General features: G+C 35.4%; 1 protein-coding gene across 1 annotated transcript; it reads left to right on the forward strand.

Annotated features, from left to right (window-relative positions):
- The first annotated feature begins 2,483 nt into the window (after positions 1-2,483).
- On the forward strand, positions 2,484-11,819 carry LOC107687502 (enoyl-CoA delta isomerase 2, mitochondrial-like). The gene is made up of 10 exons (XM_016484859.1): positions 2,484-2,594; positions 2,866-3,019; positions 6,231-6,329; positions 7,002-7,184; positions 8,180-8,249; positions 8,336-8,438; positions 8,534-8,654; positions 8,764-8,853; positions 10,936-11,079; positions 11,211-11,819. The coding sequence occupies exons 1-10, from the start codon at positions 2,500-2,502 to the stop codon at positions 11,364-11,366; spliced, it is 1,215 nt and encodes a 404-aa protein (XP_016340345.1). The 5' UTR covers positions 2,484-2,499; the 3' UTR covers positions 11,367-11,819.
- Positions 11,820-12,741: the final 922 nt, after the last annotated feature.

Raw genomic sequence — 12,741 nt, forward strand, 5'->3', positions numbered from 1 at the left:
ATAGATAGATAGATAGATAGATAGATAGATAAAAATAGTTAAATTTGTTGCTAGGTGCTTTTTGAAAAACAAACAAACAAAAAAAGTTCCTAGGGTTGTCTGAAAAGTTGCTAAATCTAGCAACACAATTGCTAAATTGGCAACACTGTAAATCGAATCAACATTTTCTGAAGGCTGATTTTCACCAAACGATGGAGCCATGAAGTCTTCTCATCATTCCTCTGCTTGAGTCACATTTATCATCTGTAAGTCTATTTCAATCAATCTAATTTACAAACATGGACATCAGATGCATAAAACACAGGCTACAGTGTTCAGTGGGAGCTGCATTCAGCTGTAACAAACCCCTTTAGTTTGTAAACGTCTTCAATTACAACACACCCAGAGTTATGAAAACTGTAAGTGATAATGGCCTCACAATTTTTACTTTGGGGTGTGTCGCAACTAGGTTTCTCTCATTACTGATTGTACATTATATTCATTGTGCCTTGCATGCATGTGGCAGGCTAATCCAAGCACTGTATTGATTCATAATTTATGTGTAGTCTATGCACATCCCATTCACATCTAGTTTGAACCAACTGCTCATTTATGTTATTGTTGTTATTACCGTTTTCACATTTTACTGTAATAGTTAAGTCATCCGAATTGTGAATCAACCAAAAAATATCTGATTTCTTCTTTTAAACAAAAAAAAAAAGCATAAATGAAAATATTTAGTCTACACAGTTTAAACAGACAAGCCTTTAGATGATTTGTATGGCTATTTTTAGGTGTATGTGGTCATTAAACATGTAATGAGATTTGGATTCCAGATTTGCTTTATTTTATGGCTCTGTTCGGTTGGATTGAGAATTGAGGAGCTCGTTCTCTGCAAATGGCTTAGTTTATGTTTTGTTTGCTAATTAATTAATTTATTTTTGGACATTTATTTATCTATAAAAAAAAAGAGAAAAGAAAACTTCTGTCACCTGGTGTTGCTTAGGGAACAGTTTTTAGTCAAATTTCTTCCAGTACAGTATGCCTGTTGTCTTTATGTACATTTTATGAACCAGTAGATGGCCCTGTTGTACATATTCCAAGACTGACTTTATTCCTGGCATCATACATACTGTACATACATGTACACAAAGACAACCACTAGCTGTCAGGCTTTCACCTAGAGAGACATTATTTAGCTGATTACTGGTCAAGAGATTGAATTCTTTTTATGCCAAATATTATTAAATATTTACAATGAACAGCAACTACTTGATCACAATTCAGAAACTAAATAGGCTACACCAGTTCTACCCATTTAAAGATACATTTCATTCATGCATTGTTTTATATAAAGATTGAATTAAAACGTAAATTAAATGTATTTAATTTTGAGTAGTTTGGCCACATTTAAAGGCCTATTCATTATTCATTAATTTAATAGAGTCATTTTGCCTTTAACATTCAAGTAATTTTAAGAAATAATATTTGATTAACAATTTCTGTTCGATTTTCAGCTGTTTCTGTTCAACAGAAATTGTAGGCTAGTTTATAATAGAAATACATTTACAAGTCAACTTAAAAGCGCAAGTTAACAGTTCTTTCTGTAGCCAGAAAATTGCCATTGATCGTTGTTATACTACTGTTGATAATATATTAAATATATTTAGTTCTCGAATGTTGATTTAAATTCCTTCAAATTGAATTTAATGGTTGAGTATGATTTGTTGTCAGTTATAAAACGGAGAGTTCCGGTCCTGGATTCTGATTGGCTGAGCCGCGTTCGAAGCTGTTGTAAATTACTCTACAAACATACACCTTTGTTTACTTCTGTGTGTTGCTCGGCAACTACTTTGTTGCAACCACATGTGTTTCTGAGGAACTACATTGTTTGGTGGAAGAATACTGTTTTTATTAATATCATTACATTTTATTTGCTCTGTTTTATTTTGTGAAACCTAACTACGTATATGGAATAACCATTTTATAAAAGCAATAAGCCCCGTGAAGCCATGGTTTACAGTGAATTTATAACAGCTAAGGGGGTTGTAGGCACGATGCTGTTATAAATTCACTGTAAACCACGGCTTCTTGGGGCTTATTGCTTTATTCCAGCTGTAATGCGGCTGACATCAGTGTTGGGGAGTAACTAGTTACATGTAACAGAATCATGTAATTTAATTACAAAATAAATGTAACTGTAATCTGTTACAGTTACTGAGAAAAAAAAAAACGTGTAATTCAATTAGTCACTTATGAAGATGGTTTGAGTGAAATGCGTTTTTTTTTTTTTTCCTCGAACACCCGAGTTCAGAACATTATTCGTGAATTCTTTCCTCCAAGCTAAAATTCAATCCATAGCAGTTCGACATCTAAAAGGCAAATCCGATTCCTCCAACCAGGAGGCGGCAGTAATTGTTTTTGAACGATACATTTCAAGTTGAGAAAAAGAGAGTGAGAATAAGATGGTGCCTGATTGGCTGATATGTGTGTAGTGGGCGGAGTTAGATGATCTGACAGATGATTGACAGCAGCGCACAGCTATTACGTTGCGTCAGGGTTATGGCTGCTGCGATCAGACTTCTCTCGCCCTGGAGATTTTACCGATTCGCCAGGTAAGAGAGATCTTATTAGAGATATAATATGTGTAATTTTGATTTTGAACAGTTTCTAGATGCACGACATTATCATCTCCATATTGCTCTGGACATCATGTGCTTCGCAACAGAAACACCTTGAGCTTGCATTGACCTTTACTCTACATCATGGTGTCTGTCAGATCCTCAGCTCTCACACACTTCACACACAACACCCTCTCATTCATGTTTTCACATAAAAGCACATACCGGGACACCGAATTGTAATATATTTCTGGTATGTGTCCAGAGCGAGTAAAGCTGTGTGTGCTCCGCTGCACAGCTCTGCTGCAGTTATGGGAGCATCAGTAGAAGAGTTCAACGCGGCCAAAGAAAACCTAGGAGCTCTGAAGAAGGATCCAGGGAATGAAGTCAAACTCAAGGTCTACGCACTCTTTAAACAGGTGAGAAATGATCAATATAACCAGTGCTGGGGAGTAGCTAGTTACATGTAACGGAATTACGTAATTTAATTACAAATGTAACTGTAATCTGTTACAGTTACTGAGAATTTTTTTTTTATTAAATTAGTTACTTTTGAAAATGTTAACAATTACAAAGGGGGTTACATCTGAATATTTTCTCACACATGCAAATTTGATTGATTTCTTTTATAAATTGCATCGACTGCTCTAAAATACGAGACGCCAATGTTTCAGGAGCTTGGGACACCGAATTGCATTCGATACCTGTCCTGTTTGGGTTTATGTATATGCTTTATTTTTTAAGATGAACTGTTTTTTCCAAGGCATTGTTAGATACGATACGATACGATACGATACACTTATTGTCTAAATTTGTCTTACGTTACAGCAGGTTCACTCAAGGTTACAATACTTGATCACATAAACAACACGGAATGCAGAGCTTTCACACACACACATAAAAAAAAGGACATTTACTTTTTATATGAGTTATTCGGCGCTAATACAGCTTGATGTACAAATGAATTCTTTAACTTAATTCGGCTGTATCTTGGGACCTTATATCGTCGATTAGATGGCAACAATACAAATTCATTATACAACACATGATTAGGTTCAGAAACAATGTTATTAGCTAATCTTATTATGGTAAGATAGTTCATATGCTTTTTGAAGTGGCTGACCCACAATTTTGGAGCACATTTTTAGTAAGTTCATTAGCTTTGTTTTTAGACTAACAGATAGACTCATATACCAAGCCGAATTACAGTACTGCAAGACACCCATGATTACAGACATAAAAAGCAATACAAGAATCTGCTTTCTTGCTCCAAATTACCTCAATCTATGGAGAAAGTAGATTCTTTGCATTGATTATTGATGCCAGTGTTTCCTATAATTAGCTATCCTATAATTCAGATTTGATTTCAAAAACGACATCAACTATTAAACTATATCTTACGATTTTAAATCTGTATTTAACCTCAGATCAACCTCAAAGTAAAAAGAGGTGCTAAAGTCTGATTTTGTGGTGGCTGTGCTTTAAAATTCAATTATTATAATCTTAATTCAAGTGATGAAGGATTTTGAAAGTCTGACAGTAACCAGTGTTGAGTACTACTGTAGGGTTAACCCTGCCTGGTTTAAATGTTTGAAAACGATTAACAGTTGAAAACGTTCATTAGAACAGTGTTGAGTTCTACTGTAAGGTTAACCCTGCCTGCTTTACATGTTTCAAAATGATCAACAGTTTCGGGGGAAAAAAAGAGAAAATTAAATTTAGAAAAGTAATCAAATGCAATCAGTTATATTGTTGAAATAGTTGCTTATTACATTTTAAATAGGGTTAATTGTAATCTGTAACCTATTACATTTCCAAAGTAACCTTCCCATTTTTTTCCCACAAGCATATTTTGCTGAGTGTGTTATTGTGCTGGTCTCTTAAACTTTAAATGTGAAATTAAAACCACCAGTAGGTGGCAGCAAGTCACTGTTACTTAGTGAGTCATTGCAATTGAACCGAATCATTTAAAGGGGTCATATGATGCTGCTAAAAAGAACATTATTTTGTGTATTTGGTGTAATCACACATGCAAATTTGATTGATTTCTTTTATAAATTGCATCGACTGCTCTAAAATACGAGACGCCAATGTTTCAGGAGCTTGGGACACCGAATTGCATTCGATACCTGTCCTGTTTGGGTTTATGTATATGCTTTATTTTTTAAGATGAACTGTTTTTTCCAAGGCATTGTTAGATACGATACGATACGATACGATACACTTATTGTCTAAATTTGTCTTACGTTACAGCAGGTTCACTCAAGGTTACAATACTTGATCACATAAACAACACGGAATGCAGAGCTTTCACACACATACATAAAAAATTTTTTTTATATGAGTTATTCAGCGCTAATACAGCTTGATGTACAAATTAATTCTTTAACTTAATTCGGCTGTATCTTGGGACCTTATATCGTCGATTAGATGGCAACAATACAAATTCATTATACAACACATGATTAGGTTCAGAAACAATGTTATTAGCTAATCTTATTATGGTAAGATAGTTCATATGCTTTTTGAAGTGGCTGACCCACAATTTTGGAGCACATTTTTAGTAAGTTCATTAGCTTTGTTTTTAGACTAACAGATAGACTCATATACCAAGCCGAATTACAGTACTGCAAGACACCCATGATTACAGACATAAAAAGCAATACAAGAATCTGCTTTCTTGCTCCAAATTACCTCAATCTATGGAGAAAGTAGATTCTTTGCATTGATTATTGATGCCAGTGTTTCCTATAATTAGCTATCCTAGATTAATTCAGGAACGAAACACCGTCATGTTGCTCAGAGATGCAAAACTGCGCTGTAGCTGTGTTTGGAATTATTTTTGTTGTCGAAATAGAGCAAAAACAAGCAATATGGTGTCTAAAACGTAAGTCTCTTAATTAACTTCTTGTTTTTTGAACTGTAGTTAAAAAATCAATATTACATTTGTAATCATGGTAATTTTTGGAGAAAAAAGCGGCACTCTGTGTGATACTGATTAACTATATGAAATTATATAAATATATACATTTTCTGTCCACATATCTTGAATTTTGTGATCATTCTAAATGCATTTATTAGATTGAATCATGCTGTAGAGGTGTTTTGAAAGGTCTTTGCAAAATACTCGATAATGTCAAATCGCACATCGTTAAAACAACAATTACGATATTATCGCAGACGAGATATATCGCACACCCCTACTCTGGACTAATAAAATGCACTCGCTCTTGGGACAAAAAAGGCTTCAGAAGTGAAAAATAAAAGTTAATTTACTTTAAATGAATTTGTTCAGCATGTTCAGGTATTTTACTATATGTTTACTATATGTTTGGATTTGATTTCACGATTGTTTTTAATTTCTCATGAAGTTAGTCTACCTTTCCAAGATTTTTAAAGAAATATATACTTTTATCCAGCAGGTATGCATTAAATTTATTCAACTTTTTCAACATTAAATTGTAATAATATTTTACAATATTACTGATTTTACTGCATTTTTGATCAAATTAATGCAGCCTTGGTGAGCAGAAGAGACCTCTTTCAATTACAGATTTTTGTTGACTCCATCTACAAGACCAGATTGTCCGTTAATTATGATGCATTTCTGACTGTTTTGTAAATGATCAGGCCACACAAGGACCCTGCAACACCTCCAAACCCAGCATGCTGGACTTTGTGAATAAAGCCAAATGGGACGCGTGGAAGAGTCTAGGCCCCGTGTCACAGGTATTTTTCATATTTATTTTTTGACATCATATTTATTTTTCACTATAGAGTGAATATAAAGAAAACCCAATTTTGGGTCAGTTTTTATGTATTACTAAAGGTTTTATGTTCAAATTTGTAATTAATTACAAAAAAAAAATATTTGAAAATCAAATTTGAATAAAAATCTAATTACTAAAGCATATGCATTTTGTTTGATGTTTATATAACTTGCATGCTCACGCTCATAAGCAATAGAAGGATTGTTATTTTAATATTTATATTTATATATTGTAATTATGTTTTATTTATTTATTTTTTTTTTATGTGCTTTTCTTATTTTTTTGTAAACACTTTTTTTATTTATCTTGATTTTTATTTCAGTTATAGTTTTAATAATTGTAGTACTTCAAATTAAACTTTATTTTAGTTAGTTGTGACTTTTCATTTTCCTTTTAGGTTTACGTTCATCTATCTTACTAATATCTTACTTCATTTCAGCCTTATTTAAATTGCTGAAAACAGGTTTGGATTTGATAATGGGCCACAGGGTTTCATTCAGGTCTCAGGACAAGGTTTAGGCTTTAACCTAATAGTTTTGCAGACCTCTAAATAAAGAGCGAGCATGTACCGAGCACAGTGTATGTGTCCAGCATACATCTAGTGTTTTATGTGGTAATGTGACCGTGTTAGGAAGAGGCCAGGCAGCAGTATGTGGATCTCATCTCGTCTCTGGTGGGAACAGAAGCTCCTGCGGTGGCAGCGCAGCCCACCGGGAGCACAAAGGGCTTCCAGACCCTGCTGGTCAGCACAGAGGACAACATCACCACCATCCGGCTCAACAGACCCGAGAAAAAGAACGCCATCACTGTGGAGGTGAAGAAGTTGCTTTGGATAATTTTTATTTTTTTTTTCACATTTTGAAGGCTCAAAACGAATAGTTTAATCATGACAACTCTCGGAAGATTTTAGCATGGTGATGGATATGACAGTGTTAATGTATTTTGGTCTTGGCGGAATAGACCTGCTATGCTGCTGCTGCTGTTGGTTATTGCTGTAGTTGTAGATTATTGCTGCTGCTGCAAGCAAGTACAGGAACTTGCTACTGCCAATGCATACGGCGATACGGTGCCATGAGTATTTAAGACATACTGCTGCTGCACAACTAGCATATAAATTAACCCGTAGCAGATCAGGTGGAGCTGGGGAAGGTGGAGGGTTTCAGAGAAACTCTGAATGCGGGCTACAGGAATCTCAAGTGAATGCTAGCCAGCCATATAAATGCAAGGCAGTAAACTCATTGGCTGCATATGCAGCATGAACCAATCAGCTTGTGACAAGTCGTTTAACTCTGAATATCATCAGTTATGTTAACCATCAACCTGCGCCATCTAGAGTTTCATGACTAAACTATATATTTATGTAGGATGTCAGTTTTCACTGTAGGACAGTGGTCAATTTTAAATAAATATTCGACCAGAGAATGCCAAGACTGACACAAACTATGAGCCAGTGTTGTTTTAGTATTATTTATATGCTATAATTGTATTAATGTTTTAATGGTTTTATTGTTATATTTTAATTCTAATAAGTTTTAGCAATTTAGTCATATGTATTTGCCATTATTATTCTCTTTTTTAAATATTTCTATTTAGCTTTATTTTTATTTCAGTTTACATTTTAGTACTTCACGCTTTTTTTTTTTTTTGTGCTAATTTTTGAAGTTTAATTTATCTTTTCCATCCAGTTTTATTTCAGCTTAATTTGAAATAACAGAAACTTTTAAAAGACGTTAAGTTTTAGTTTACAGTAGCAACACTGATGGTTAGACATTTTTAGAAAATATTCTTTCATGTTTTTGCATCCTGTAGATGTACAATGAGCTAATCGAAGCTTTGGATCTTGCTGGCAAAGACGATTCTGTCATTACAGTGATAACAGGTGAAGTATTTTGCTTTACCTTTCAGTGTGTGCAGATATACCTCTGTAAATCAAATGTGCTTATCCACTTTTTAATGTCTCTGAAGGTAGTGGAGATTATTACTGCAGTGGAAACGACCTGAACAACTTCACAAAGATCCCTGAGGGTGGAGTTGAGAAGTTGGCTAAAGAATCCGGGGAGTTACTGAGGTGAAGTCTATTTTGCTTGATTCTAAACCAGTTTATAGTATTTTTGAGGTTGATGGGAAGTTATGATGGACGTATGTGTGCTTGTGTTGTTTTAGGAGGTACGTAAAGGTGTACATTGACTTCCCCAAACCTCTGATTGGAGTCATAAACGGACCGGCGGTGGGGGTGTCAGTCACTCTGCTGGGACTTTTTGATGTTGTTTATGCCACAGAGAAGGTGAGCTGCTTTCTTACAGCATATCAGTGATCCATCATGTCTTGTCTGTTTAATTATATCTATATATCTGCATGTATTTTGGCTTTCTGTCCCTTTGTTTTGTGTTTAGGCGACGTTTCACACACCCTTCAGTCAGCTGGGTCAGAGTCCAGAGGGCTGCTCTTCATATCTTTTCCCCAAAATTATGGGTGCGGCAAAGGTATGAACATCCGCTGAAATTTGAGATTAATCAGTTTATTATAAAAAAAAATATCACAATGATAATCACAGTACAATTTTTTTTTAATCAGCTAACAGCACTAATATATATACAGTGGACTACATGATATGGGAAAAAAATATAATTGCAGTTTTTCTGCTAAAAATTCTGATTGTTTGGTTTGCTGTACTTATTTGTAGGGCAGAAAAATTTGGCCAGAAATGTTGTGATTTATATAATAACATGACTATAAAATGATAATAATAATAATAATAAATATTTGTTTTATTATAAATGCTATTACTAAATAAAAATATTACACAAAATAAATAAATATGCTTATTTCAATATTTCACCATAAAAAAATTGGAGTATTTAAAAAATAATAATAATAATACAGTGAACAATTGTATTTTATAATACAACTGCGAATTTACAATACTAATATTTACAGCTGTCTTAATTGCTTCATTTTCAAATGTTAAACCATCAAGCTTTTATTTTGGAGGAAAACAGCAGTTTTTTTTGTCTTGTTTATAAGGGTGCTTTCACACCTGTAGATCGATTGCTTTGTTCCGAAACAGGGATTAAAATTATTACAATGTTGCTTTTTATTCTTGGTGCGGTTCGCTTTCACACGGCTAAGTTTCTAAACGGACCAAAATTGTTAATACAAGTCGCGTACGAGTAAACTGTCCTCTGACTGGTCAAAGTTCCACGGTTTATTTTCAGGAATTCCGCTCATAGCTGTCATCCGTCATGATGGAAAGACGGCTTATTCGAGGGCTTATTGTTGTTTTTTTTTTGTAGCTGTCGTTATATTCATTTATTAATTTATCATTTTGAGCAGGAGTCCAGGATTCGTCGGGAAAACATTGTTAAAATGCACCTACTAGGAAGAAGAGCAATAAGACGGCATTATAAAATGAAAACGGCGCTGTTTGATTTTGAATGGCGAAGACGTGCTCACCCACAGATATCGTCTACTGCTTTTCACGGAACTTACGTAATCACCCTTCATACATTGTGATATAGCCTGGTTCGTTGGTCCTTTGGATCGGATTACTTTCTCACTACAACCGAACTGCTCCAGAGTTTGTTTTCAGTCGAGCCGAGACCACCTCGTTCAAGCGATCTCAGACCGATTGTTTTGGCTCGGATCCGAGCGCAATTGCCATGTTCACATATGCCCAAACGAACCGAGCTAAAGGGGAAATGTGCCAGGTTCCGAAACAACGGGCCAGGTGTGAAAGCACCCTAAGTGATTAGAATTTAAGTAAGTCATTTGTATGTTGACTTAACAAAATAGTGTAAACACTGAGTTGCAATCAAATCATTGCTCTGGTTGGACATACAGACCAGCCCTGCCCAGCAACAGGTCAACCAAAGACGTGAGATGGGCCGGGGCTATCTGTTCGGCCAACCAATTGCAGATTGTGGAAAAGCATTTGGGGAAACCTGTTTAAAAACAGTCATTAATATTTTTGATTTCTTTGGTGGCACTAATGGCACAGAAATGACACACTTCGCCTTCAGCTCTGTTAAATGGTTAGTTCACCCAAAAATTAAAATTAGGCTGTGTTTTACTCACCCGCGCCAACAGTTGTACATGGAAGCAGCTCCGGACGTATGAGTTCAGCATTGCGCATACGCCGGTGAGTCTCGTGAAAACCAACGTTTGTTAACAGGAGCAAAGGAAGCAAAGTTTCCTTACTTTAGCAATGGAAAACCAGTCTCCTCTTGGCTTATATCGAAATCCTCTGACATTCTTCTTTTACATGGAAGCAGCTCCGGACGTATGAGTTCAGCATTGCGCATACGCCGGTGAGTCTCGTGAAAACCAACGTTTGTTAACAGGAGCAAAGGAAGCAAAGTTTCATTACTTTAGCAAAGGAAAACCAGTCTCCTCTTGGCTTATATCGAAATTCTCCGACATTCTTCTTTACAAATCCTCATTTTGGACTTCTAATTAGTGACCGTTGTTTTGTTTTGATCTCCGCTGCATTTCCGTGTGCGTCACTTCTGAGCGGCTCAGATATACTCAGAGATGTTCTTTAGAGTATGTTTGTCCTCTCTGTTCAGGCTAGCGAGATGCTGTTGTTTAATAAGAAGCTGACGGCCACACAGGCCTGTGAAGTGGGTCTGGTGACCGAGGTCTTTCCTGAAAGCTCCTTCCAGTCCGAGGTGTGGACCAGACTGAAGGCCTATGCCAAACTGCCCAGGAACGTAAGTGCTCAGGCTGCTTGAATTGTGATGTACTAGTGTTAAAAAATGAGTCTTATTATCATTCTCAGGTAAAAGGATCTTGTTGCATGAAAACCAATGCTAATCATGGTCGTTTTCTCGTACCTCTTCAGTCTCTGGCTCTGTCGAAGCAGCTGATCCGCGTGGTGGAGAAAGAGAAACTTCACGCCGTGAACGACGCAGAGGTGGAGAGACTGGTGGAGCGCTGGCTCTCAGATGAATGCATGCAGGCCATCATGAGCTTCTTCCAGGCCAAGTCTAAACTTTGAGAAGAGCCCATGGAGCCATTCAACATACAGCCTCTTCCCAAAATGACCTTTCTTTTGCAATAGATTTTCCAGTTAACCCTATATCCTACAAACAACAGAAAGAATCACCCAACTCATCTAAACAGTGGATTGTATAGGATTTGTATAGCATTGGATGATGTATACGTAACATGAGACCTTTTATTTAGTCATTCTGTCATAAGTTTAATTAGACGACCATGTAATATAGTGTTTTGGAACAAAATTAACCGTCTGTTCCATTTACTGTACCAGACGTGCACTTAGTAGGTTGTAACACTCGGTGCCTTGCTAATGTGAATGCATTTGTGTTCTTTTATCTGAGGGCCAAAAATCAGTATACTCCGTTTCAGATGTGTATCAATACATTAAATAATTTGTATAGTCTTTTGACATTTTGTCCTGAATACAGTTTTAATACCTACTTAAATACAACCTGTGAGTGTCTTGTTTTATATATTTCATATATTTATATGTAAGGGATAATTAACGGTTTGCCGTGCATTAAAGGATTTTAAATGCATGATGTGGAGGCCAAGAACCACCCGACGTGAAGTGCATTTAAAATCCTTTAATGCACGGCAAGCCGTTGATTATCCCGCTTATTCCATGGTCATTTGCCAAGTTATAGACAAGTTAAAACTAGTACTTTGCAGCGCAATATTTGACCGGAAGGGTAAAAATTTCGGTTATTTTCATCAGTTACGGCTCGTTAGCTCTAGCATTCTGCCAGCTTCAAATCAGACAGAGATGAAATAGTGAGGTAAGATCACATTTATTTCAATTAATTATCGATCGAGAGAGATGTGTGTGCGTTATAGCCAGTTATAGCATACCTGCCAGCCAATCAGAATCCAATATTCAGACAGACATGTATATCTTTTTTTTTTTTCAGTGCTGGGTAGTAACTGATTACATCTGGATTATGTAATAAGATTCCAAAATACATGTTATTAGATTATTTTACATTTTTAAATATTTGTAATCAGACTACAGTTACTTTTTATTGATGACATGATTACATAGTATTCACACAAAAACAATAAATTCTTCATTATTTATTAATTCTCCATAAATCATCTTTTTTCATTAAACTCACAAACCCCCAGCAGTTCCTTCACGAATCCCAGTTTAGGAAACCTTGAGATAATATAATGTTTAATGCACTTCATGTTGATGATAATAATAATGAATGGAATACGTTTTCTTTCTCTTTGAATTTGTATAATAATATGGTACAAGATTATCCTGTTTAAATCAATCTGATAAACATGTTGGATAAAAAGTAATTTAAAAGTAATCAAAAAGTAATCTGGTTATATTACCCAATTTAATGGATTATGTTACTATCTACAAT

Source organism: Sinocyclocheilus anshuiensis, unplaced genomic scaffold, assembly GCF_001515605.1.
Source record: "Sinocyclocheilus anshuiensis isolate Anshui unplaced genomic scaffold, SAMN03320099.WGS_v1.1 scaffold870, whole genome shotgun sequence".
Classification (NCBI taxonomy): domain Eukaryota; kingdom Metazoa; phylum Chordata; class Actinopteri; order Cypriniformes; family Cyprinidae; genus Sinocyclocheilus; species Sinocyclocheilus anshuiensis.

Excerpts from the sequence above, each read along its gene's own strand:
- LOC107687502 (XM_016484859.1), top strand. The coding sequence starts at position 2,500 with ATGATTGACAGCAGCGCACAGCTATTACGTTGCGTCAGGGTTATGGCT. Across the intron at positions 8,655-8,763 it reads TTGTTTATGCCACAGAGAAG|GCGACGTTTCACACACCCTT; the intron begins GTGAGCTGCTTT and ends TTTTGTGTTTAG. Across the intron at positions 8,854-10,935 it reads AAATTATGGGTGCGGCAAAG|GCTAGCGAGATGCTGTTGTT; the intron begins GTATGAACATCC and ends CTCTCTGTTCAG.